This window comes from Perna viridis, chromosome 6 (assembly GCF_037379345.1).
Source record: "Perna viridis isolate PV_CMFRI_1.1 ecotype Kerala chromosome 6, ASM3737934v1, whole genome shotgun sequence".
In the NCBI taxonomy this organism is placed as follows: domain Eukaryota; kingdom Metazoa; phylum Mollusca; class Bivalvia; order Mytilida; family Mytilidae; genus Perna; species Perna viridis.
Genome location: NC_142450.1, coordinates 30,406,140 through 30,430,722, shown reverse-complemented (window position 1 = coordinate 30,430,722; position 24,583 = coordinate 30,406,140). Strand labels below are relative to the sequence as shown.

The following is a 24,583-nucleotide window of genomic DNA, read 5'->3' as shown; positions in this document are numbered from 1 at the left end:
CTTATATAATATTCAGGATACCCTCAGATTTGGGCCTTGAGATAATTTCTGCCCAGATGCTGATCTCTGTGATTTCAGTGAAGATCATTAAAAAGAAAGTAAGCAGAATTTCATCAATCTGTTAATAATGGTAATTTAACAGCTAATTTAAACTAGAACTGAAAAGACATGTAAATAATGTTATTATTTCATTTTTCTTAGTTTTGTAGTTTGTGTTGATTGAGCGTTTTTAGCATCAGTTATATTATATAAAATCTTCCAAAAGTCACACCAAATTCCAGGGTTCTGAAGCCAAATATCTAGCACGTGACCATGAACTTGTAATGTATATTAGATTCATGCCACAATTAAATTTAAGTTTGGATTGGTGTAAAATAAACAAATAACAGGATAACCAAGGGCAGCTGTTATTTAAAACTTAAAAATTAACAAATATGATCCCCTTCAAAATATTTGAGAAAATTACTTTTTCAAAAACATTGTTATTTATAGACAAACTTTATACTTTTGTGAAACTTAATAAAACATGTATTAATGACAGAAGACATGCATGGATATGATACATGTACAGGATGTGATGACACTCAATTTATGTAATTGTTCAGGACAGTTAAAATTAAAATCTTTTCAAATTTTAAATATAGAAATAATCCTAAAATTTCCACACCCTTGATTATGCAGGTCAATTGATTAAAAAAATAATGTCTTCCCACTGTTAACCAATAACGATTATTCAGCTAAAAAATAATCCATAAATATTGAAAATACTGACTTCAAAAGAGGTCAAATTCTGAATCCTATTTCACCGTTTGTATAGTATACATACAGATAGATAACTTTTTGTACAATGACATGGAACATCATTACGTACATATCAATATGATATAGTTTAATTAGGATTTTAGTATATTGAAGTTTGCTTTGAGTAAGATGTACACTATATGTATCATTAATTGTCTGCAATGGTTTTATGATAAATGTTTTATTTTTTTGGTAAACCTATAGTTTTTATAATATAGACAAAGATAATTCAAGCTCTAATTTTATGCACCAACACATCATATTAATTACATTCAAACCAACCAACGTTCATTAAGCTTATACACAATCATACACCAGAATACAAATTATATATTCACATATAGTAGAACAAGTCATAAACATTTTTATACATATTAAATCACAGATAAAAACACTTGCTGATCATTTCATTTTAGAGAAGGTGGGTAACAATTCAAAATTTTATGCTTCAGCAGTATATATAGTACAATTTACCAGTGACTTACTGTAATTGTGGTAACTGTCACTGTGAACTAATTTATGTTGATTTGACTATTGACAAATATGTGTGATCAATTGTGCCTGCAAAATCAATTTTTTGTCCATGCACTATAAAAAACTACTCATTTTTCTAAACACTAAATTAGTTCACTTCACTGAATCTGACAAATTTAGCAACAACATAAGTTACTATGTCTACAGTAAAAAGTTAACTGGATTTACATATCAGAGATCACAATCCCTTTCAGAATTGGCTATGATAAAAACTTTGTCTCTTGAAAAATAACATGGACAAATGGACAAAATATTTATCATTGCCAATTCTTATAAATTAATTAATAATTAATTTTACAACACATTTTTATCTTTAAACATGAGAAAAGTAGCTCTGAATTTAACTTAATAGGGGTGTGTCAAAATTTTTTTATCCAATGAAATATAACAAAATTATTTTAACCAATCAGATTACAGTATTAGTTCATTATAATATATCTGTTTAACTTTTACATAAGCAAACAATAAATGGTTAAAAATTTACTTCTACTTCATTTTATAAATGTGAATTCACAATCATTGCATGCATTGGGTGACTTGGTGCTAGAAATACTTTGAAATGCAAGTTTATTTCGAAGTTGCAACATAGTCAAAATACTGGTACAAGTAGTCAAAAACTATAACAAGGCCTTTGGAACAGTAAATTGCAGTATTTTTTCTGTCTGACATTGAATGATCAGTACATCAACAATAACTATTCAGAGTCATTGATATTATGGAAGACCTTTTTGTTATGCAAGTTTAATTAATTAGTTTCGAACATGATTCAAACATCATGTCAACAAGGGGGAGTAGGCGAAATTGGATGTAAACATACAATAAAGAAATGGAAAGGTAAAAATCTGGATTTGAAAAAAAGAAAATTTATTTTAAATCTGCAGAAAATCTGTTGACTTTCATTTTTATTAACCAAATATTCTTTAATGAGAATATAAAAATGAAAAAAAAAGAATTGTTTGGATTGCTGTTCTTGTTAATACGTTACTGTTGTAGATACAAAGGCAATTTGTAATGATGATAGTCAATATTACCAATGTTACAGTATATTTATCAATATTAAAACTGCAGGAACTCATATGCTCAAAGTACATATGTAGAATTTGGGAATAACTAATTTTTTAACATTGAAAATAATTGTTTGTTCATATCAATTTTTTTGCAACAAACAGAAAACAGTCATAAAAATGTTTTAATCATGTAAGATCAGTGATGAAAGTCCTCCTTTCAAGTTCATTAATACTTATCCCTTAAATTTGATAATTTTATTTCCTGTTAGTTCTTTTTTATTTATTTTGTTTTATTGACAAATTTATGGTAAACTTTCCATTAAGTAAAACATATAAAACTGGCCTGTGAGTAACATTTGTCAGTAAAAAGTCCAAGTATAAACATTATAAAACATCTACCAACAATTATTGCAAAACAATAAACAGTAAAACAGGGTCATTCTAATTCTTATGGATGATTTAATTAGCAATGGATGATATTGCATGTAGGTATAGCTACTATGCCAAAGCTCCAGCACTAAAATAGCACTTTAACCACTATTGCAAGTCAAGCTTTGCAGTTCTTAACAATATCTTGTGCACTATCTATATAATGTCCACAGCTTACACTCAAATTGCACAATATTGCATGGTAAAAATGTCACTATACCTCATCCTATAAAATTCATCCACCAGTTTTTTCACTTTGCCCTTTTATCATTTTTAGTTAAAAATTTGAAGCAGGTCTTCAGTACAAAAAAGTGTGTAGATTATTCCATTGTTTGTTTATTTTTAAGATTAATGTATATAGCAAGTGTCAGATATACAAATTTTTTGGATATCTTCATATGAAATTTTTCAATTTAACCTCCTATTATGCATTCAGAAATTTCAATGTACAAGATTTTCAATATCATTTTCATTTATCCTTGAAAACTGAGCTCTGTATCTCCATGTACTAAGTTAAGGACACAAATTTCAATATCAACAACAAGCGTAACATATTTTTGTTTTACTTTAAAGGTAATTTAAGCCAGAAATTCATCAAACAATTTTGATCAATTTACATCTTTCAGAAATACAAGTAGATAACTTTATATAAATGATTTAAGTTATGGGTTTACACTGGTCAAATATTAACTCAATGATGAAATGTCTATTTTTTTCCAATATCCTAATGTAGCAGCTCCATAACCTTTGAGCATAAAAGCATGAACCATTTACCCCTAAAAATGCCCGAAACGAAATTCTTTTTTAAGGGTTGACAGTTTTAAAGATAAAGTTCCTTTTTACTAGAACTCAATCAAATATTAAAAATGATGCTTTTGACAAAAAAATTCTATACATGGATTGACAAAATAATTTAGTAAACAGCAACAAAGTCCTACATCAATAAAATGTAAGATAACAAAGAAAAAAAAGTCTAGCACACTCCTTGTCTAGTCACTATTCATCTGTAACAGTGCATTTATTGTAGAATCCTTATTGCCATTATTAGCCTCTAGTACAGACTTGATCACTTCATCTTCCATGTTGGGGAATAATTCTTTGATCTGTTTCATATCTTCTTCTGTGTACATAGGACGCTGGGGTTGTTGCTGTTGGGGTTGGCATGGCATTTGGTATACTGTAGCAAGGATAAAATAAGATATTTATCATAGAAAACTAAACAGAATCAACACTCCATGGCATGCCATGAAGTGTCAGTCTTTGTATGAATCAGGCAGTCAGTGAAACATGGTATGAAAAAAATCTGTCATTTTGATAGTGTAATTTTAACTATTTGCACCATCAGAATCAAGGAAAAAAGACAAGATTGTCCATATCATACTGAACCATTGAATTACAATATCACTGAAATGCACTGAAAATGAACATTTCAAGCGCAGATACCTCTGTCAAAACCCTCATTTTTCTAAGATTCTATTGAAAAATTTATGCGCAAAGCCAGTGATGCAGAGATCAAATAATGATCTTCTAAAATAGAGAAAGGATCCTTGAGAGATATTACATTGTCAGATTGTGGGGTTTTGACATGCAAGTTTCTGATTTTTCCCATTTTGCCTGATTCTTACAATAACTTACACTTAACTCTTTTTGAACCTCACAAGGACAACATAAGTCAGATCACATTAATTAAATACTGCACTCTGTCAAAAAGTAGAAGTCAAAAAAGTTATTTTTTATAGTCTTTGTTTATAACTGCACCAATTACCATAACTCCCGTAAATATTATAGAATCAAAATTTTCAGATAATATGCACAACTATGCATAGTGTTATTGCTACATACCAAGTTTCATGAAATTCTGTTGGATAGTTTTAGAGGAGTTGTGATGACAAGTGAAGTGTTATGGATGGAAAGACACAGTGACCCAACTCCTAGACTCACTTCTACCTTTGACTTAACAGTAACCTGCTTCTACCTTTGGCCACACAGTTACAAAGTCAACCCACTATTGATCTATGATTTACAAAACTGTAAAATCAGAAATTTTTGTTGTTTTTTTTTTAATAAGAATAATCAAAAACCACAAAGTTTTAACCACTCAAAAATAAATGTTTCTACAGTATGTTCTGCCAGGTGCCCCCTGCCCTTTCATGGATTTCCAAGTACCAATACAAACCCATTTGTGGAGGATAACCAGTAACACCAGGGATTATCTGTACTGACTGCTGAGGATACATCATTGGCTGCGCTTCTACTTTCTATAAATACAGAGAATGGCACAAAATAAATAGAAAATTGTCTTAGTACTGATAAAAATGGGATTGTGAATAGATCAGGAATAAGAGTGTTCCTTCATAATCCAGTATTCTCAATAACAATACACCTATAGCCTATTAATGTCATCAAAGAAAAGAGATTAAAATGACTTATCGTGGTTTGAGTACAATGGCAGATATTTCATGCATTTCAGAACTATAACATTTGAACATTTGAGCAGGCCCTGCATTGTACTAGTCAGACATGCTAAGTGGGATCTTTGTTGTATTAGCTCACAGAAGCCACAATCTGCAGCTCATTTAACTCAGACACATTAATCTGACTCCAAGTCCACCATATGTCCCTCTATCTCCTGTAAGCTGGGTGATTTGTAAAGATCACATTTCAAATTTTTAAAATAAAAAATAAATTTGGTAAAATAACTTACAAATTATTTTAAAAAATAGTCCCATTAATCAAAATGAAAATGGAAAACCATACAAAATGAAAGGTAGCATTTATCCATTTTTATTGTTTTCCTAAACTAAAATTGATACCTTAATAATTCCAGATTCTTTTCTCCAAAAATATTTATTATAAAAATTAAAAAATAGCAAAAATAAAGCAACTATCAAGAGAATTGATCATGAATTGAGTATCTTCATTGCCATATAACATTGAGAAGGTTGCCATAGCTACATCCCATTATACTTACAGTTAATGACATAACAAGGTTGATCATTCCCTCCTTTTCATCCCCCATTTTACCACTGAGGGGGTACCAGTCATCTGATGTATCCCCATTAATGGCTGCTTGAGGGATGGTTATATATGCCCAGGCTATCCTCTCATCCATGGTCAACTGTCTCTGAAATAAGAATTATTTATGTAAAGGTTAAGCTTACAATGTAACTGCCAGTTGTGCTATAACAGTCTGTTCCAACAGCTACTAGCCTGAACTTACAATTTCATTTCATTCTAATTTACATTTAAACAAATTTGACTAAATTTTACATGCCTCCATAAGTTTTTTTCAACTCTTAGGCATATGGATAGTGGTTTAAAGAGTAGATATATTAAGAAACACAATTAAACCTTGACTACTTGAACTCTAAGGGACAGTTCAAATATGAAATCAATGCTTAAGTTTGAGTTTTTGAGAAATAAGATGTTAGAAAAATCAGCAACTGTTAGCATTAATAAATTAAAAGTAAAGGTCGTTATTTAAAATTTGTTAAATTCCAATTGTTGGAACTTCTGACAGAGCAAGTGAAGTTTGGCTGTAATTATATTTAAAAGAGGCTAAACAGCAATAACTACAATGGTTAAGAATTTAAACTACACCAAGAAAGGTGACATTTAAGGCCATACTTTCCGTTGTATAACACAGAAGTAAATCTAATATAAAAAATTAAAACACTTTAAACTATTCCATTTTTTACATTGAGTTGCCTCCCTTTTTACAATAACAGCATTAATGAAAACAACAGGAAGTTGTGGTTCTACGACTATTTTGATTATGTGTTGTAATGTTATCATAAATATTATTAATGATTTCTATTTACCTCATCAAATATCTCTAAGTACATAGAATCCACACCATGTGGTAGATAACTGAAAGAAAAATGGAATAATTTTAATATGATTTTCAATACTGCTCAGAAACTTTATTCCCAAATAACTGAAATGGAACATACCAAACATTATGAATTAATTCAAAATAATTACATATATATCAAACTTCAACTCTGTTAAATACAATACACAATTTTTTCTATACTGCCTGTAGTAAGTATTTAACTCTTACACTTGTTTTGAACTGTGTTGGAAGGCGATGGGTGCCTCTTCTTCTAATATTACTACCACCAGGGATGTGGTCTTGGTATTTTTTTCTTACTTTTGCTTCACTTTCAGAAATTCAATCAACACTTTAACTTAAAAAAAGTGACACATTTAGATGGTCAAACAAAATAAAAGGTGCACAATGGCATTATGCAATAAACTGTCTGTGAAAGTTTCATAAAATTACATTCAGTGGTTTCAGAGGACTTGTGGATTAGAACAGATGAATAGACAACCAGAGGTACAGACACCATGATCACTATATACCTCCTGCTTTTCAAGGGGGGTGGGGGGGTGGGTGGAGGTATGAATAAAGAATTCCTATGGCGTGACAACTTGCTTATTTTATGAGAATTATAAGCTTATCATCCAATATTATTCAATTTAATGTTAAAGGATGAGGGTACATAAAGCTCTTTTAGTGCCTACTAGAAGAAGTGAAATTATCTCCCTTTAGTAAATTCAAATTTTTCCATTTTTTTAAACTTAAAACAATTTGTTTTATCTTCCCTTTTAACAAAATAAAAAAAAAACCAACATGGTTTTGTTTACAAACCAAATAAAGAAAGCTATATGCGTATTAAATCAGCATATGTTGAATAAAGTAAAAACAATTACACCTCAGTGTTTTATTTGACACTATTTTTTTTATTTATATGGTTAAGGTTTGTTCGGGTTAGGATTGTAAATTCAAGCAGCGACATTTTCCCCTTCTGTCTAATGTAGATATAAGTTTTTTTTCTGTTTTGTTTTGTTTTTTGGTTGTAATTGCGATCAAGTTTAACTTCAGTGCCTGAGGTAAATGTGAGAAAAACATATTGGGTAGTCACGATTTGGTACAGTCACGTACTTATCCCTGTAAAGAATCTTTACTTCAATCTACACATAATAATGCTATAAGCAAGCAAAAATTTCTGTCTCTCGTTTCGTAAATTAGTGTTTTTCAACAAGTATTAACATATTTTAAAACACGTTTATATAAAATACGGCGATCATCGACAGTATTTCGCTGAAATCGGAATCAACAGAGAAGAGACAAAAATACAGATCATGCGCTGTCATTGCCTCCTCAAATACATACATGTAGTAGCAATGCATGCGTGACTATATCTTCAAATAAGCAGTTAAAAATCACAGATGTTTCTTTCTTGTGCTTAACGACAGATAGACAGATCCCTGCTGCACCCTGTTTAATATTTTCTTAATCAGTAATATAGGTAAAACACAATAAGCAAGTATATGTATAATTCAATGCTGATAAACTTATCATTACTTTTACCAAAAACTAACGCTTATAAAATTTACGAAGTTTTAAGATAAATGTATGACGTTACGCGCGCTGTTCGTACGACGTTATTTTTGGGGAAAATAACAGGAAATGTGGACATTAATTGTCTTTGATAACAAATAACTACGAAAAAATTACAACTTTCTGTAACAAATATTTTTTTCTAACTTGATGCGAAAATAATAAATGACACTTTTTTCAATCAACATTTATGATTGCGAATTGTGCTTAATTGGTGTAGGATAGTTGTATATAAATGCATCTGTATACATGTGTACTCTCCCGTCTTCAGCGGGAGACTCTCGGTATTTCCTCATACATTCCGTAATATCCTACCGTTCGTCCGGGAGCTTTAAACCTGCCTCTTTCGAACTTTCGGTATTCATCGGTCACAAAGATGGAGAGAAACAGGGAAGTCATGAAGCTCAAAAATAACACACTGCAATTTTGGATAAAAATTACAGTTTTTTTTTCCACACATACCAAGCAATTTAGTGTTATAATGTTTGAAATTAATCTATCACAAATTCTCTCGTAGTTTTTTTTTTATCAATAAAATGTGTCGTATAATTGACGCTACGTCAAATCTCCCTGTTCTGGATAATTTTAAGGGAGGTCTACTTCTATCGAATTTCCGAACATTAACACCTATGCAAATACATGTAGTATTATCGCTCAAATGCACAAAAGCTATTTATATCTTAAAATCACGTTCAAAAATTGTTTCGTTTAAATGTCATGTGGATATGCTTACCACAAAACCTCAAATAGTTCGCGACCAGGCCACGCTTACATAACCTATAACAATCCACAATGCATTGTCGCGCTTCTCCAAATCCGCGACACGGGACGTGCCTGCCCTTTTTTTCAAGATTTTCAAAATTTTGAAAGACAAGAATTTAATACAAACATAAGACGGGATGCAGCTGACTGAAATAAAAAAAAACTTTATTTAGGACAAAGTATTTACGCTAAAATTTGTATGAACATATTCGAAAATACGACTAAAAGCGGAACTGCTGACAACAAATAGCAATATAGGAGCGCTTGGACCGAATTTCAGATTATACATGTCTTACATGTAACAAATACTAAAATTACCTGTAGAGCGATATTTACACATGACCGTACGTAATTTACATGTACATCCATGCACCTCATGAACAGTGTGGCAAAGTAATTCATCAGGTAACAGCACCAACTTTATTATAAATACGGGTCAGTATTGGCATATGTTTAAAAACTAAAGGCTCAAGAGAGCCTGAATCGCTCACCTGGTTAACCATTTGCTTATTTGAAAAAACTTGAGGAATGAGAAAGGCTAAGAAGTTACTAAAATTACATGTAGATTTTAGTTACTTTATGTTCTTTGTTGTGTATGTCTGTTTTCCATGTCTGGTCTTTGTCCCTGGATTACATTCTTTTGATTACCCTATAACCTTGGTTCCCTTGATTACTTTTTTAAAATCAACTAACTTGTCACATGCAGGAAATGCTTTTCATGGCATTTTCATGACCTGAACCAGAATTTTGCTAAAGGCAACAATTTTTGAATTTTTTTCAAAAACCTGTCTTATGACCCCTAAGTTCCATTTTTAGTATAGGCAGCCATATCTATTCACAGATTAAAAATCACAACAATCATTTTGAGCACACTACACTAAAGAACTATTATGCTTATTTTCATTCAATGAACTTAAAATGGTTTTAGAGAAGATTTTCAAAGTTGTACATAAAAAAAAAAAACAAAAAAAAACTGTTTCAGGGGCCATAACTCCTACATCAGTTGATGAATGGTTTTGAAAATCTTGGCATAGGTCCATTTCATAATGCTGAACAATTTTACTCTGCCAGAAATTTGCTAAAGGCAACAGTTTTTGAGTTATTTGCAAAAAACAGCAATCTGACCCCTATGTTCTATTAGTAACAGTGGCCATGTTTTTTCATGGTTCAAAAATCCCAATGATCATTTTGTGCAAAACACCCTAAGGGACAATCATGCCAAGTTTAAAACCTGTCAGTCCAGTTGTTTCAGAGGAGAAGATTTTTTAAAATTTGTCCATGATGACGACGACGACGACAACGGACGCCAAGTGATGGCATAAGCACACTTGGCCTTTGGCCATTTGAGCTAACAAAATGTGTAAACTGAATAGGAAAGATATTTTGAAATTGTTAAAATTACATTATAAACAGGAAATTCAAGTAACAGGATTTTATACACAGAAAAATGAGTAAAATTTGAATAAATATCATGTAAACTTTGCATAGCAAATACGTGCATGTTTGAGATATGTGTACATTGTACATATACATGTACTGGAGATATTTTTTCCGGAGAGAAAAAGCAGTTTTGACACTATTCTTAATCAATTTATTAGATAAATAAACACAGCTTGTTTTTTGTTGCAAAAATAAGAACCAGGAGAGAGTGACGTCTTTATTCGCGTTTGATATTGGAACAGTGTTCATATTTGAGAATGGACGGCTTTGCTACATACACACAATAGTATCTTTAGAGAGTGTGCTGCTGGTTTCTATAATACATGTACCAGCTTATTAAAAGCCTCTCAGTCCATGCAAATATAAATCATTATGTAGAACACTGAGATTTTAATACGGAAACTAAAACAAATATTGAAAACAGTGTAATTAGGTGACAAGGATGACCAGGTGTTTAATCATGTGACAATTAGCTAGGTCACATGATACACATGTACCTGTACAGGTAAAGTTGGACTTAGTCATTTTTGAAGCTATTTTTAGCTTGAATTTTGAGCATTTTTTAATAAATGCACATAGAGATCCAGCGTTTACCAAAAAATCCCTTTTCCAGTAAACAGAATATATAAATGCACACTTTCAGTTTCAATCTTTTTTTGGTTAACGCTGGATCTCACTATGAAATAAGTTGCAAAAGAGTGAAAAAAATGCTATTTTATTTACTGAATAGCCTTCAAGACGGTTTTTGTGCAATCGTTTCTCAATCGTTACTTTTTAAATTACATACTTAATCAATAAAATTGGGAATTTACAATATAAATTATATGATCATTCAGTTTTCTTCTGAATTTTTGACAATTTTTTTTACCAATTATTTCAGTAGGCAGAATAAGGTCTTATGGGAACCCCATCCTTTATTTTCTTTGATATTTCTTAAAAAGGAGATTTTGTTCATTTTCAGTATCTAGTTACATGCCAGTAACATTTTCCTTAATATAACAAAATACGTTTGTCTCTTTGGTTAAAGGTTAATTAATGGTCACCTTTGACTTGCAATATTTTCCCTGTTAAAGCATTACCTTGGGAACATGGTGCAAGTCTCTATAACAACCAACTACCAGTCCAATTAATGCTGGTATATTTCATACTGAGATCTTTCTATTTGAGCAACCAAAATGCATAGACAGTATGTTCATTGATGACACTGACAGCATAAACATTTATCAGCCCACTTTCCTACCATAACAAGAACTACCATTTTATCAGAGTGTCACTATTAGAGGGAATCAAAGCCTTCCTTTTTAAATTACCCCAATTCTACATGACAGAGTCATCTCATATTTTTCTTTATTTCTAATCAATATACTACTAATGTAAGTTACATCCAATTTCCTATCAAATATTTCTATTGAACTTGATAACCATCTCATTATTTCCTTTTTCAAATCATATATTAAAATAATTTTTACAATGTGTTACAATTAATTTTTTTTTCAATAAATATATCAAATTTCCCTTTCCATATAAAACAGATTTTCATTAAAATATTTTTTTTTACAATTAATTATCTACATTGGCAACTTATTTCCATATCGCTATCAAATTTAAAAAATAAAGACTTCTTCTACTATTTCTCAATAAATAATTTATACTGAAACTTCATTTCCTTTTTTTAAAACAAAGTATGACTAGATAAAATATTTTTAATTTTGTTTAATAATAAGAATTCTCAACTACCTCATTATTTCATTTTTTTGCATCAAACATTAATATATTTATTCAGACCTTTTCCATAAATCATCTTTATTGTATGCATATTCCTTTTTCCATATCAAATACTGACATATTTCTTTTGACTTTTTCTCAGTAATTAAAATACTTTGTCAATATAATGAATTTTTACTGCCATTTCATTTTGTTTGTCATATAAAGTAATTGATATATTTTCAATAATGTGGACCTTTTCAATATTAAAATAATTTTACTAACAACACATTTCCTTTTTCATGTCAAATATTGTCATACTTCTTGTGACTCTCTCTCAATAAATAATCTAAAAGTACTTAAAAAACTTTTTTTAATAAGGACATTTTACTCATTTTCTTTTCCATACATAAACAATGCAATACATTTTTACCTTGTAGACCTTTTTCAATAAATAATTTGACTGTCAACATAATTATTTTTTTCATTATCGAATAATGTCATATTCTTCTGAATTTTTCTTAATAAATCTATCAAATACTTCTTATTCATAATAGTGATTACATTTCATCCCATTCCCCTTGATGAATGGACTATCTGATATATTTATATATATTGTAGACATTTGTTCAATAACTAATTTTAACAACTGTTAACTCATTTCCATTTTCATAACAAATATTAATTTGAAATTAGATTCAAGTATGGTGCAGGTGTACTTCAATGTGCACAAATTACAACTTTAAGAGAAAGTATATATAACAGTTTCAAGACTTTGTTAAAACAAACTGAAGTTTTTATTCTGCCTTGATAACAACAAGATTTTGTTCTTTCCTATTGACATTTCTATTCCATCTTGGATAATGAAACACTTCATGGAATGCAGCTGGCCTAGATATAGAGGTTGAACCCTGAACAAATTGGGTAAATATGGACACACAATACAAGCTTGATACAGCTCTGAATTTGTTTGTGAGCAAATATTTGACATACAGATAAAAAAAATTGGCTTACACTATTTAAAAAACAAAAAAAACAAAAAAAACCACTTCAACAAGGTTTCATGAAAATCTTTACAGACGGACGTATATATAAAAAAAAGAATTGGTTCTTACATATTGACATTTCTATTCCATCTTGGATTCTTGGCACCATTATAGTCTGTTGGCGTCTCAAACACAGAATGACCAATTCTTAGTCTCACATAAGGATCCATCTTTGTTAAACCATAGTTCTTGTTCAGTTTGGCCTAAAACATAGGTGATAACATTGTACGATATTATAATTTGTATTTATCATGTGGATACACATCAAGGAAGAGTTTGTCTTACTATGCCTTACACATTGTACCATCCTTGATAGCATTAGATCCAATGTTTGGTCAACCAGAGAAAGGCCTGGGTAACATAACTTTTCCAAGAGAAAAAAACAGTCAGGTCACACTTCCAACATTCTTATACTGCAACCAGTAACCATACGAGACCAACATGGGAATTTCCATGGGATTTGATGCAAGCAGAAAAATTCACAAAACCTACCACACTTGCACACTATTTGAGCAGTCAATATAAATTGTGTGATGTACTGTTACTGACTGAATATAATTTTCATTGTGATAACACATAAGTTATATTGTTGTCAGAGTTGTATCTTTTTTTGACAAAGAACATTTCCTTTAATTCTTTGTTGCAGTCTTTTAAAAGAACATTATTGTACACTGACAAGACAAAATTTTTGACACACAAAATTTGGCTGAAGATGCTCTGCACAGCTTCACATTTTTCCAACAGTTTTAAACAGTCATCTGCCAGTTTCATCAACTGTGTGCACTGTTATTGTCTATTAATATTTAAAAAAAAATGTGACAAACAAATAAAAAAAATTAGAGGAGTAATTAACTAATCAACACAATGCTTTGATAAAGCATCTGTAAATATAGCCATATGAGCCCAATATTGGAATTTCCATGCTAGCAGTGAAATTCACACCTACCACACAGACCAAATGAGCAAATGTCATTTGATGGTTTTTCAACAAATCAAATAAAGGATTTATGTTAATGAGTATGTAATATACAATGCACCACCTATTATATGATATTAAGTGTTGGAATCTGTAAGAAATTAGAATCAGACAAAATTAAAAAATAATGAACCTTGCTCCCACTCCCTGCCCCCTTGACAAAAACCACAAATTTGACAATGTGGGTTTATAGTTTTGGGTCAGAGTGTGCAGAAAAGCATGTTCAAAGTTATAATAGAATGATTGGGAAATAAGAGTTATCTCTATCTGATAAAATTGCAATGCATTTTATATAACCTCGAATTAATTACACTTGAATAATAAATGAATGCCATTTGTATATTTAATATGACATTTTGAAAAGATTCAATGGAAAGACGTGTGTATTGTTTCCCTCAATGATTCATCCACTGCCATATTCTTACAGAAAATAGCACTTCACTCTCATGTTCAGGTTCCTTTCACTTTGCCAGCTGTTTAATAAAAGTAACCTTAGCAAGTTACTGTAGGTCTGTAAAATACAAGTTTTAAATAGACAATAATAGAGCACACTGACTCTACACAAAACTGATGTATCCAAGCCTAGTACTTTGAGAATATGTGAGTGTAGAGCTCTTTCACAGGTTTTAGCCAAAGTCATGTAAAACTTTTTTTATTTGACAGCTCAAACAGAAAGGTAGCAATGTAAACTAACTTTCACATACAATTATTTCCAGCAAGTCATAAATTATTTGTCCATTATGACTTTTAGTAGATGTAAATATGCTCATTGTATCCATAAATCACCTGATCAGTGGTGATTTCTACTCTCTTAAGCATGCTCACTGCAATCTGTGTAATACTGTAGTTACTGGGAATATGTGAAGTCTTCTACAATCTTTAAAACACCTGTGAAATCAGCTTTTGGCAGTCCCTTAATTACTTATGCAATTGCTGAATTGGCACTGAAGTATACCTACCACAAACTTTATAATTACCTGGGCAATAGTGACTGTAAGTCTGCCGACAGTATTAGCAGGTACTGACATAATTCCACCTTGCTGTTGAGCTTGGATCAATCTTGCCACTCTTTCATCGGCTATTACTTGTGCCTGTGCAACATCCACTGGAACTCTAAGGAAATCTTCTGGTAGATCTCCTACCATAACCTACAGTAAATAGTAATGAATCAATACAGATAAATATACATTGTCAGAAAAAATTCTCTTACCATGTTAATTAGAAACCAAGAATTTCTTTCTAATTAACATGGTAGTTTGATCAAAAAGCATTTTAAGCATACCTATTAACCTACTAAGCATACTAGTCAAACGTAACTGTGGGAAATCTCCTCAAATCCATATGAAATTGCAGGAGATTTTGCATGACAACATTATTGACTTATTTTGTAATGCTATAAATTAAATAAAACACTGGATTTTAAATATTTTTTTTAAAAACCATAAATACATGATATATACATATGAATCAACAAAATGAATTATACATGTATTCACAGAAGTGATGCTTTGTATGGCATAAAACAGATTTTTGCACTGTTCCAATGTTCAACACTGGCATGTCAATAAATCTGGTTTAGATGGACCCGCTTCAATCTTTAAAAATGCAAACAAGAGTAGCAAAGAACTTTTTGGCATCCCTAAAATTGCTTTCCTCACATAAAATAGTACATGGTTTCTGTTTACAGTTTTCAATCACCTACATTTGTAGCCTCAAGATTTGGTAAGATAACCTGCTTTATCATTAGGGTTAATTTAGTTCTTTTACATTAAAATTTCACTGCAATTATTTTGTAAGAGAACGTTGTTTTTTTTTCAGTCAGTAAAATGATCAGCCACACGGAATGGCAAGTTGTGTTGGCCACAAACTTTGCCAAATCTTTACATAACTATCCATTCGAAATTGTAAATCATGCTATTTGTTGATATGAACGAAGATAATTCTAGAAAGACTTGAATGTCCATCAGCTGTTTCAAGTGTTTTGACGATAAAGCACTGTTGTGACCGATGCGGTTGTTGATACATGTATAAACAAAAATGGCTTACAAAAAATTTGATAAATTCATTTATGGGAGGTTTTTACAATAGGAATTCTTGAAGCCAGGAGATCGATGCCTCCCGCACAGGAGACTTTTCTTGTGTGGGTCAAAAGGTAAAATTACGGGAGACTCCCTAAATACTGATTTAATTATAAAAAATAAATTAACATCTATGTTTTAAGGAGGTAGACCTACAGTAAGGGACATAACTATTGAAATCCATGATATGCTTGTATCATATTCAATTTCACCTAAGCCTATCAAGCTTTTATTTGAAAAAGAATGAAATCAGTCCAAAGTACTTTGATGCTTAAGAGAGATTTGATGTGAAATACTGTATACAAACCATCCAATGACTTAAAAGAGTTGTGTCCCTTAGCCTGGGTCTACCTCCTTAAGAGAAAATAAATGCATATACATGTATAGTCCTCTGGTTTTTTTTTAAGATTGTAGCTAGTCCTACCATACTACAATGTATATAAAATAAATCCTGACAACAAGAAAACATATGCAGTTGTGTATGAAGTGCAGTACCCTCAAAATTTTATCTTTTTGAATTGCACAATATTCTTACATGGTAATTCAAAAAGGAAAACAACAAGAACTGTAGGATAAAAGGAAAATTAGATTATGTTCACATCTGATATTAACAACAATTGCTTTTAATTAAGCATTCAAAATAGCTAAATGCAGAGTGATAATTTAGATGCTTTCTTACTCAGTGGAGGAATTTATAAAACTATGCTGCTTTTTCATTTTTGAATTGATTTTTTATGTTTCATGTTTAACTTACAATGTAGCTGCTCGGTCAATATTTTTCAATATTTTCTGATATCACATCAAGGCAAAACATTTTTTTAATGGTTATGGGAAACAAACGTGTGGTATTCATTCCATTGGGGCTGGGCTAAGTCATGCCAGTACCAGACAGGCATATCTGTACAAATTGAGTACAAACTGTAGTATAACGATGTTAGAATAAATGTTGCATAAATTATGTTCACCTGGTTTCGGCGATCAGTTGGGGCATTATTGGTTGTTGCCATTTCGTTCCTGATACAGTCTTTGTTGACAATATTGTCAGTCACAAGTTTCCCGGAAGTAGAATAATGAATGATGATATAACTTCAGTTATTTCTTGACAACTCGTCCCATACCGATTCGTACTATAGTGCCTCGATTTTGGTATTAATTGATAACCATTTCATCTAAAATTTGAACCAAAATCGTCATTATTATCAGAACATTTATTTAATCTATGCGTTTTTTGATATTACTTAAAATATCTAACATATATAACATCCAAGCTGGAGAAGCCTGGCTCATAGAAGATCAGACACAAGATTGATAATGTTAGGGACCGGTCATTATTTATCTCCAGGGGTGGGCCGGCAAAAAAGTAGGAGGTCAAAGAAAAACGCATGTACTTGTGCAATATCTAGAATTTTATACATAATGTCCTGTATAACAAAGCTTTTTATGTTTGGTTCAATCATTGTCTCTAATTGTCTATTTCAATTTTTATCTATGTATAGAAAATGACATTGCTTAAATTTTAACTTGGGGCCTTTCCGAGCTCAATACTAAATGAGGTTATCCTCATGATGAAGGTCTTGTTGTGACCGCTGAAGGTATTAAATTTACCGCTGGTTGTAATGGTGGTTTGCATTTATTGCATTATACCATATCTGTTCTTTTTCAATTGCATGAAGTGTATACATGTGCACGGCATAGCAAAACACAAAAAATATTATCTGCAAAATTTCTTATAGTGTTCAAATGAAAACAAATTGAATATTGAATTAATTCACAGCCATTTTCATTTTAAACTTCATTTTAAGTAAAGATATATGTTATCAAATGTAATGAATTTTAAAAACATTTAAAAAAAATTGTGTGATCTAAATTTATCAAAATGAATTACAACTTGAATTGTTTATGCATCAAAAATAATCCCAGACTGGTACACCAAATTCTCAATAAGATCTAGACTGTCCATGGAAAAGAGTCTAATTAATTTAAGTATTCAAGCAGTTTCTTTACAGCTTTGATTACAAATTAAATTATAAGAAATGTTTCCAATATTTGGACAGGTTATACAATATACTCTGGCTTCCCGGCCTATTAAGCGTAAACTGCCCAAAACCAGGCTATATTGTATGACCTGTTCAAATATTGGAAACATTCCTTAAATAACTTGTGATTGTATTATATGTTTCCTATTCTGTTTTGAATAAATCAATACATACATGGAAATTTCATTTAAAAAATGCAGGGGTTGGGTTGACTTTTTTGGTACTGGAGAGAGGGGGGTTGAGAATTTTTCTGTGTTTGGAAAAGGGGGGGGGGTCAATTATTTTTTACGGATAATTTTTTCAATTTGCCGACTAACCCCTGGAGATAAATAATGACCGGTCCCTTATATAAAATCAATTATTCCATAGTTGCCATCACCAACACATACCGCGGTTAATTCCACCTCTCAGATAGTCCCGAAACATACACTCATTATCCTTCCAAATTCCTCAGTGTCAGTTGCAAGTAAGGCAACGATATTTCTTTCAAAGAACCGTCAAATTATGGAACAGTGTACCAGTAAACATATTGTTATGAGTGACTCAGTCGAGTTATTCAAAACAGCCTTACAGTAATTAAACATCTACTTATATAGTTTTAAACTCTCTCATATTGTTAATTTTCAAATTCACAAGTTAAAATTTTTGTAAATAGGGTACGCAGAGAAAAGTGACAGTAAATTTACAGCCTTGCTGTTGAAGTTGGTCAGAAGATTGTAGAAGTAGAACTATAATTACAAGGTCGTTTAATGTTGCGTGTGTTCTAAATATAGCCCATATAGGCTACATCATTATGGACCTGTTCACCTATTTTAAAATATAGTTCCAATCCAATGGAAATTTAGCTAGCAATGCAATTCCATTCATGGTTACCAAATATAGAGAATAGGTTCGAATCCCGCTTTTAAAAAGTCTACCGATATATTAAATCAGCCATATCTATATGGTAGTACACTAGCAATTATTAAAAAAAGATGGTGGAGTACCCATATCCTGTTATAGAGTTACTTGGTTTGGCTGTATCTGTCTTACCCCTATAGCATCAGATGTTGTCCTATCGAAAACGCTATCCTGTTACAGGGGTGAATCCAGGATTTGAGTTTAGGGGTGGGAGAGGGGCTTTAATTGAATTAAATGTCGTGCAAAGCAAGACAAAAAAAATTATGAGATGAAACTTGTGGTGAAATTTTTTTTCTTACCGATATAAAGGGGGGGCGTACGCCCTGCACGCCAGTCCTTGGATCCGCGCCTCATGCGATAATACATGTATTAACGCTCTAGATTTACTTTAATACGAGGAAGTATCACTCGGTTAATGAACACTATATTTTATAGCTAGCCAAGTTGACCGAGTGGTCTATAGCGTTGGACTTAATGCAGATGCAAGTTTGTGTAGTATATATGGATTTGATATAATTTGATATTTTCTATGAATAAATATCATAAATGTCTACTATAATTGTTGATAGATGCATTACATACTTTTTTGTTTTACTAAACAAAAATGAGTTCAGATTACCAAAATTTATAGCAAATTATTATAACAATTTAGTTTGAATTCTGTGAACTACTTTGCATACAAAACTGAGAAATATTATGACAAAAATAAATTTTGTCACAAATTTTAATTTTGTGTTTACAAAATTGAATTCTGTCATATCAAAATCATTTTTACATGCAATTTATAAAAAAACAAAGGTCAATTTTGCGTCACAAAAGTCAATTTTGTGTCACAGAAGTCAAATTTGTGTCACAAAAGTCGATTTTGTATTCAAATTATTTATATTTTTTATAATATTTGCATACCTATTGGACAAAATTGAATTTTGTCTACAAAAATGAACTTTAAACTGTGTTCAGTTAGTGTGTGTTTATTTACATGTGTATTTTGTTTGTATTGTCTGTGTTGCTTATTCGTCTAACAATTTACTTGTAATTGTCCATTTGAGAGATCTGAGTATAGATCAGTGATATGATGTGTTATATATTATACGATTTTGCAAACAAATTCATTACCAGAAGTAGACTTGAAAGTATTGAATATTAGTTAAATACATTTAGAGATAAATGGTTAATTTCAAATGGAATTGACTTTGCAGAATAATTGTTTTCATTTTAATTAACACGAGATAACTAGAGTTATCTACCTTTGTATGTGAATTGCATGTTATGTGTATTGGCATTGTCTTTTGTCCATGTTTAAGTTTGTCTTTATTATATGGTACATGGTGTCTATAGAACCCTAGCAGATAGTTTATTTGTCATATTTTTACGATTATACATTTGTAGCCTCGCACAGATCCTTACAACTCCTAATTACAGTACTAGAGGTGCATGATGTGAATATCCAAAAGAGCTAAATAATTGCATTTTCTACTAGCCTTATATTTGTATTATCCTAAAAAAAGTATACAAACTTCTTTTTTTTTCTGCCTTGTACACCACACAACTACGTGATAATCTAATGTCTTATCATATGTAATCTTATTTACCTTAAATACCTTAATAGTTTGTTTCTATACAAAACAGGGAAGATATGCTTATATATCTACTGTTACAAAGAGAAAAGAAGACGAATTTGTGAAAAAAAACCACACTGGTTCTAATGATAAATACTCTGATCTGATGTTGTTAAAATGCATGTTAGAATTTCTGGTCGACAATTTCTTTAGCGAAATTGAAGGCCACATTTTTTAGCAGACCATTGGACTACTTATTTGAACAAATTATGTGTTATATTTAAGTTTGAATCATTCAATCTCAAGCATGTATTTATAAGTAATTATAAATAAATGTTTGAGTTTGAAGAATTCAAATTTCGATATAACATATGCATTAATCTTGGCCAATTTGTTTTTATATTTGTAAATAAAGCTACAGAAATAAGGAGAAGCTCGTAGTCCACTGACAATATATTACCACTATCTCCGACCTATGGAGTAATTTAACAGTTGACCCGTTACTTTCGTACCTGTGATTTGTAGCCGGACTTCGTGTAGAGCAAATTGACAGAGAGAATCGAAATGACTTGCATTTGACAGCACCAGGCCAGTTATACGTCACGACCAGATGTAAAAATTGGGTCCGTATAAACAAACTGCAAGAATTAATTAATTACCGGTTATTATCGATAAAATTATTATTCCAAAACAATTTTTTAACACATATCCGATATTGAAACCAAGAAAGCAAATTAAACCAGATATATGCAAGCAAATAATTCTAAACTGAGACACTACGTTTGCTAAACTTGCTTTTGTACTGTACTTACTTCACTGTTCAGTTTCACGTCATACGAGTACATATGTTATGAGTTGCTTAAATATTAAAACAAAACTCTTTTTTCAAAATCAATTTTGTCATTAATTTTTAACAAATCTATTTATGTTTTCAATTTAAATGCAGCCGAAATATAAAACAGTGACAGATGTTATTATCTATCTTCTATGATGCAGGTGTAACCTGTAAGAGGACGAAGTTGAAGAGTGGCGAATCTATAGGGGTTGCAGGGGGTTGACACATCCTTTCTATTAGAAAATTTGCCTTTTTCATGAGTAAAATTGACAAAAAAGGGTAAATGATACCCTAGATAAAACTGACAAATATGGCAAAAAAGTCCTAGCATCCATTTTTTCCCTGGTGAACCCCGGCTGGCACCCCTCTTTTTCAGTGTCAATATGGGTATTTTTTTAAAACAATAATCATGCCTTTTGCAATTATACATTAACAAAAATTTATTTTTCTTCACAGCTTTATAAAACTTTAAGGTGTGAGCTATTAACATTTTTTTTTCGTTAAATAGTAATCAAGGGAACCAAGATTCTAGCGGCAATCAAAAGAATGCAATCCAGGTACAAAGACCGGACATGGAAAACAGACATACACAACAAAGAACATAAAGTAACTGAAATCATACATACCAAGTAACAAAGCAAATGAGCAACTCGGAATCAACCAAAAAAACTGGGAGCATGGAGCAGGTGCACCGGTAGGGTAAGCGTCCTTTGATTTTTCTAGAAACACCCACTGAGTTGCTCATAAAAATGTCCGGGGTAGAGGAAAGTGGAAAGGAAAACTATGACACGTTGAATAAATCAGTTTTCATGGTGCAGATGGATACACCGTGACGATCCACGAGTTCATGACGACGACCATAAAACTTCTGTAGTGATGATTTCAATCCTGTAGCAACAGAACCCTGTTCCAGATGCCTATTTGTTAGAATTCTAGCCCTATACAAAAAGTCTGCGTAGTTTCGGCAAGCTCTGGCATAACGTATGAGTTGTGATATGAACACACAGGTGCTAAAGGGATGTTGCCAAAGATGACAGGAAAGTTGACAATTCTGAATGAAAAGTCATCATGCTTGTCGTAAAGTTTGGTCAATAGTTTTCCTTTACCATCGAGTTTTAAGTGTAGGTCAAAATATGATTACCTGTATACATCTTGGTGGAATGATACGTGGCTCCGTCTTCAGTTGGATCCCCCTTACTCGGCTGTTTCGGCGCTGTCCACTACAACCTCCAGAGGTGCAACGATTTGGGTGATCAAGTCCCAGCACGGAACCACTTGGCTCTTCATCTCAGTTAATGGTCTTCCATTTGTCTGCCTTCCCTCACCACAACCAGACTACACTACAGACATCCTATCAATCTCCTTCTGGCTGCTCCATTAATCCCCATGGCTCTGAGTGCTCTCCACATGGACTGTCCAACAAAACCTCTGCATTCCACTTCTACAGCGAAGAACCAGATCTTCCATCCATTCTGTTGACAGTCCTTCACTAGCTCTTGGTACTTCAGGTTCTTCCTCTCATATGCGTCTGAATTTCTGGCTGCCTATGGCACAATTAGTTCTAGAAGCATTGCCAGCTTTCTTGACGCTGACCAGATGACAATATCAGGCCTCTTATTTGTAACTGCTATTTCTATTGGAAACTCCATTCTCTGTCTCAGGTCTACCCTCATCTGCCAATCTGTTCCTGTCCCTGATAGACCACTTCCATCAACACCAGCTCTGTGTACTGTCTCTCTTTCCTTCACATAGTTGACAAATTACAAGCTTCCTTTCGTTTTCATTGGCTTCTTTATATTTCTCTCCAAGGTGTCAGCCAATACTGCTAATACTTTGTCGTGTCTTCAAGTGTACCTTCCATCTTTCAATGACTCTGAGCATGCTGATAGTATGTGTTCTAGATATGCTGACTTACCACAGGATACACACTTTGGATCTTCTGTTAGTCCCCAAGTTGCAAGGTTAGTAGGACTTGGAAGGACGTCATACACTGATTTCAGCTTAAACTGCAGTCTATCTGGTTCCATCTTCCATATATCGTTCCATCCTAGCTTCTCTTGTCTTGTGCCTGCCCAGTTTAACCAGCTTCCTTTCGTACTTTCACATCCTTGCAGTCTTGTAGCATCATATTTTGCCGTACTGTGGTCACCTTGAACTCTTCTGTGATGGATTTAAGAGGTAGCTGTAATTTTGACCCCGAACTATATAATCCAATACTGCTGAAACTTCTTGGTACACCAAGCCATCTCCTTAAATAGCTGTTTGCTGTTGTCTCCATTCCTTCAACCGTGGTCATTGGTACATCATACACCAGTAGTGGCCAAAGCAAACGAGGTAGTATTCCGTGTTGATAAACCCATGCTTTGTGTTTTCTAGGTAGTCCACTTTTATTAACTGGCTTCAGCCAATTGTCTAGCTGGGTACAAATTTCCCTTACATTCTGCCTGTCTGTAAGTGAGTCGTTGAGGAACTTCCCCAAACATTTCACAGGTTTCTCTGAGACTGTTGGTATTATATCGTTGCTTGTTTTGAATCTTCCTTCGGTCACCTTTCCGTTCTTGATCACCAGACTTCTAGATTTACTTGGTTTCACTTTCATTCTTGACCAAGTGATGGCTGATTTCAGTTCTTGTAGTGTCCACTTGGCTTCGATGACTATTTTTGTTGTAACTGTCATGTCATCCATAAATGCTCTTCCTGATGGTTGACGCACTCCTGACTTCATCCATGGCCCTCTGCTCTTCTTCTCTACTGATTTAACTATCATATTCATAGCTGCTGAAAATAGGATAACTGATATTGTGCACACTGTGACTATTCTAACCTTCAGGCGTTGCCATGCTGTTGTAAAACCCTGGACTGTAAATCTCAGCAGAAGATGGTAAAAGTAATCTCGCAATAATGCTCTTGTTTTTCCTGGTACATGGTATCTTTCAAGTGCATGTCAACTCTACTAGCTTGTGTGGAACTGTCCCGTAGACATTTGTTAAATCTAACTAGATGACAGCAAGTTCTCCCTTTAATTTCTTTGCTTCTTGTATTATCTGTGTCAATATACTTGTGTGCTCT

General features: G+C 32.2%; 2 protein-coding genes across 2 annotated transcripts; both read right to left on the bottom strand.

Annotated features, from left to right (window-relative positions):
* Positions 1-1,029: 1,029 nt before the first annotated feature.
* Positions 1,030-17,294, bottom strand: LOC148614509 (toll-interacting protein-like). Its single transcript, XM_088588625.1, has 7 exons — positions 17,150-17,294; positions 15,084-15,254; positions 13,200-13,333; positions 6,593-6,641; positions 5,743-5,895; positions 4,948-5,029; positions 1,030-3,948 (listed from the first exon to the last, which is right to left on the bottom strand). The coding sequence occupies exons 1-7, from the start codon at positions 17,189-17,191 to the stop codon at positions 3,761-3,763; spliced, it is 819 nt and encodes a 272-aa protein (XP_088444751.1). The 5' UTR covers positions 17,192-17,294; the 3' UTR covers positions 1,030-3,760.
* A 6,297-nt stretch (positions 17,295-23,591) lies between these two features.
* LOC148614508 (uncharacterized) lies at positions 23,592-24,281 on the bottom strand. Its single transcript, XM_088590451.1, has one exon. The coding sequence runs from the start codon at positions 24,279-24,281 to the stop codon at positions 23,592-23,594; it is 690 nt and encodes a 229-aa protein (XP_088446577.1).
* Between the last annotated feature and the right edge of the window lie 302 nt (positions 24,282-24,583).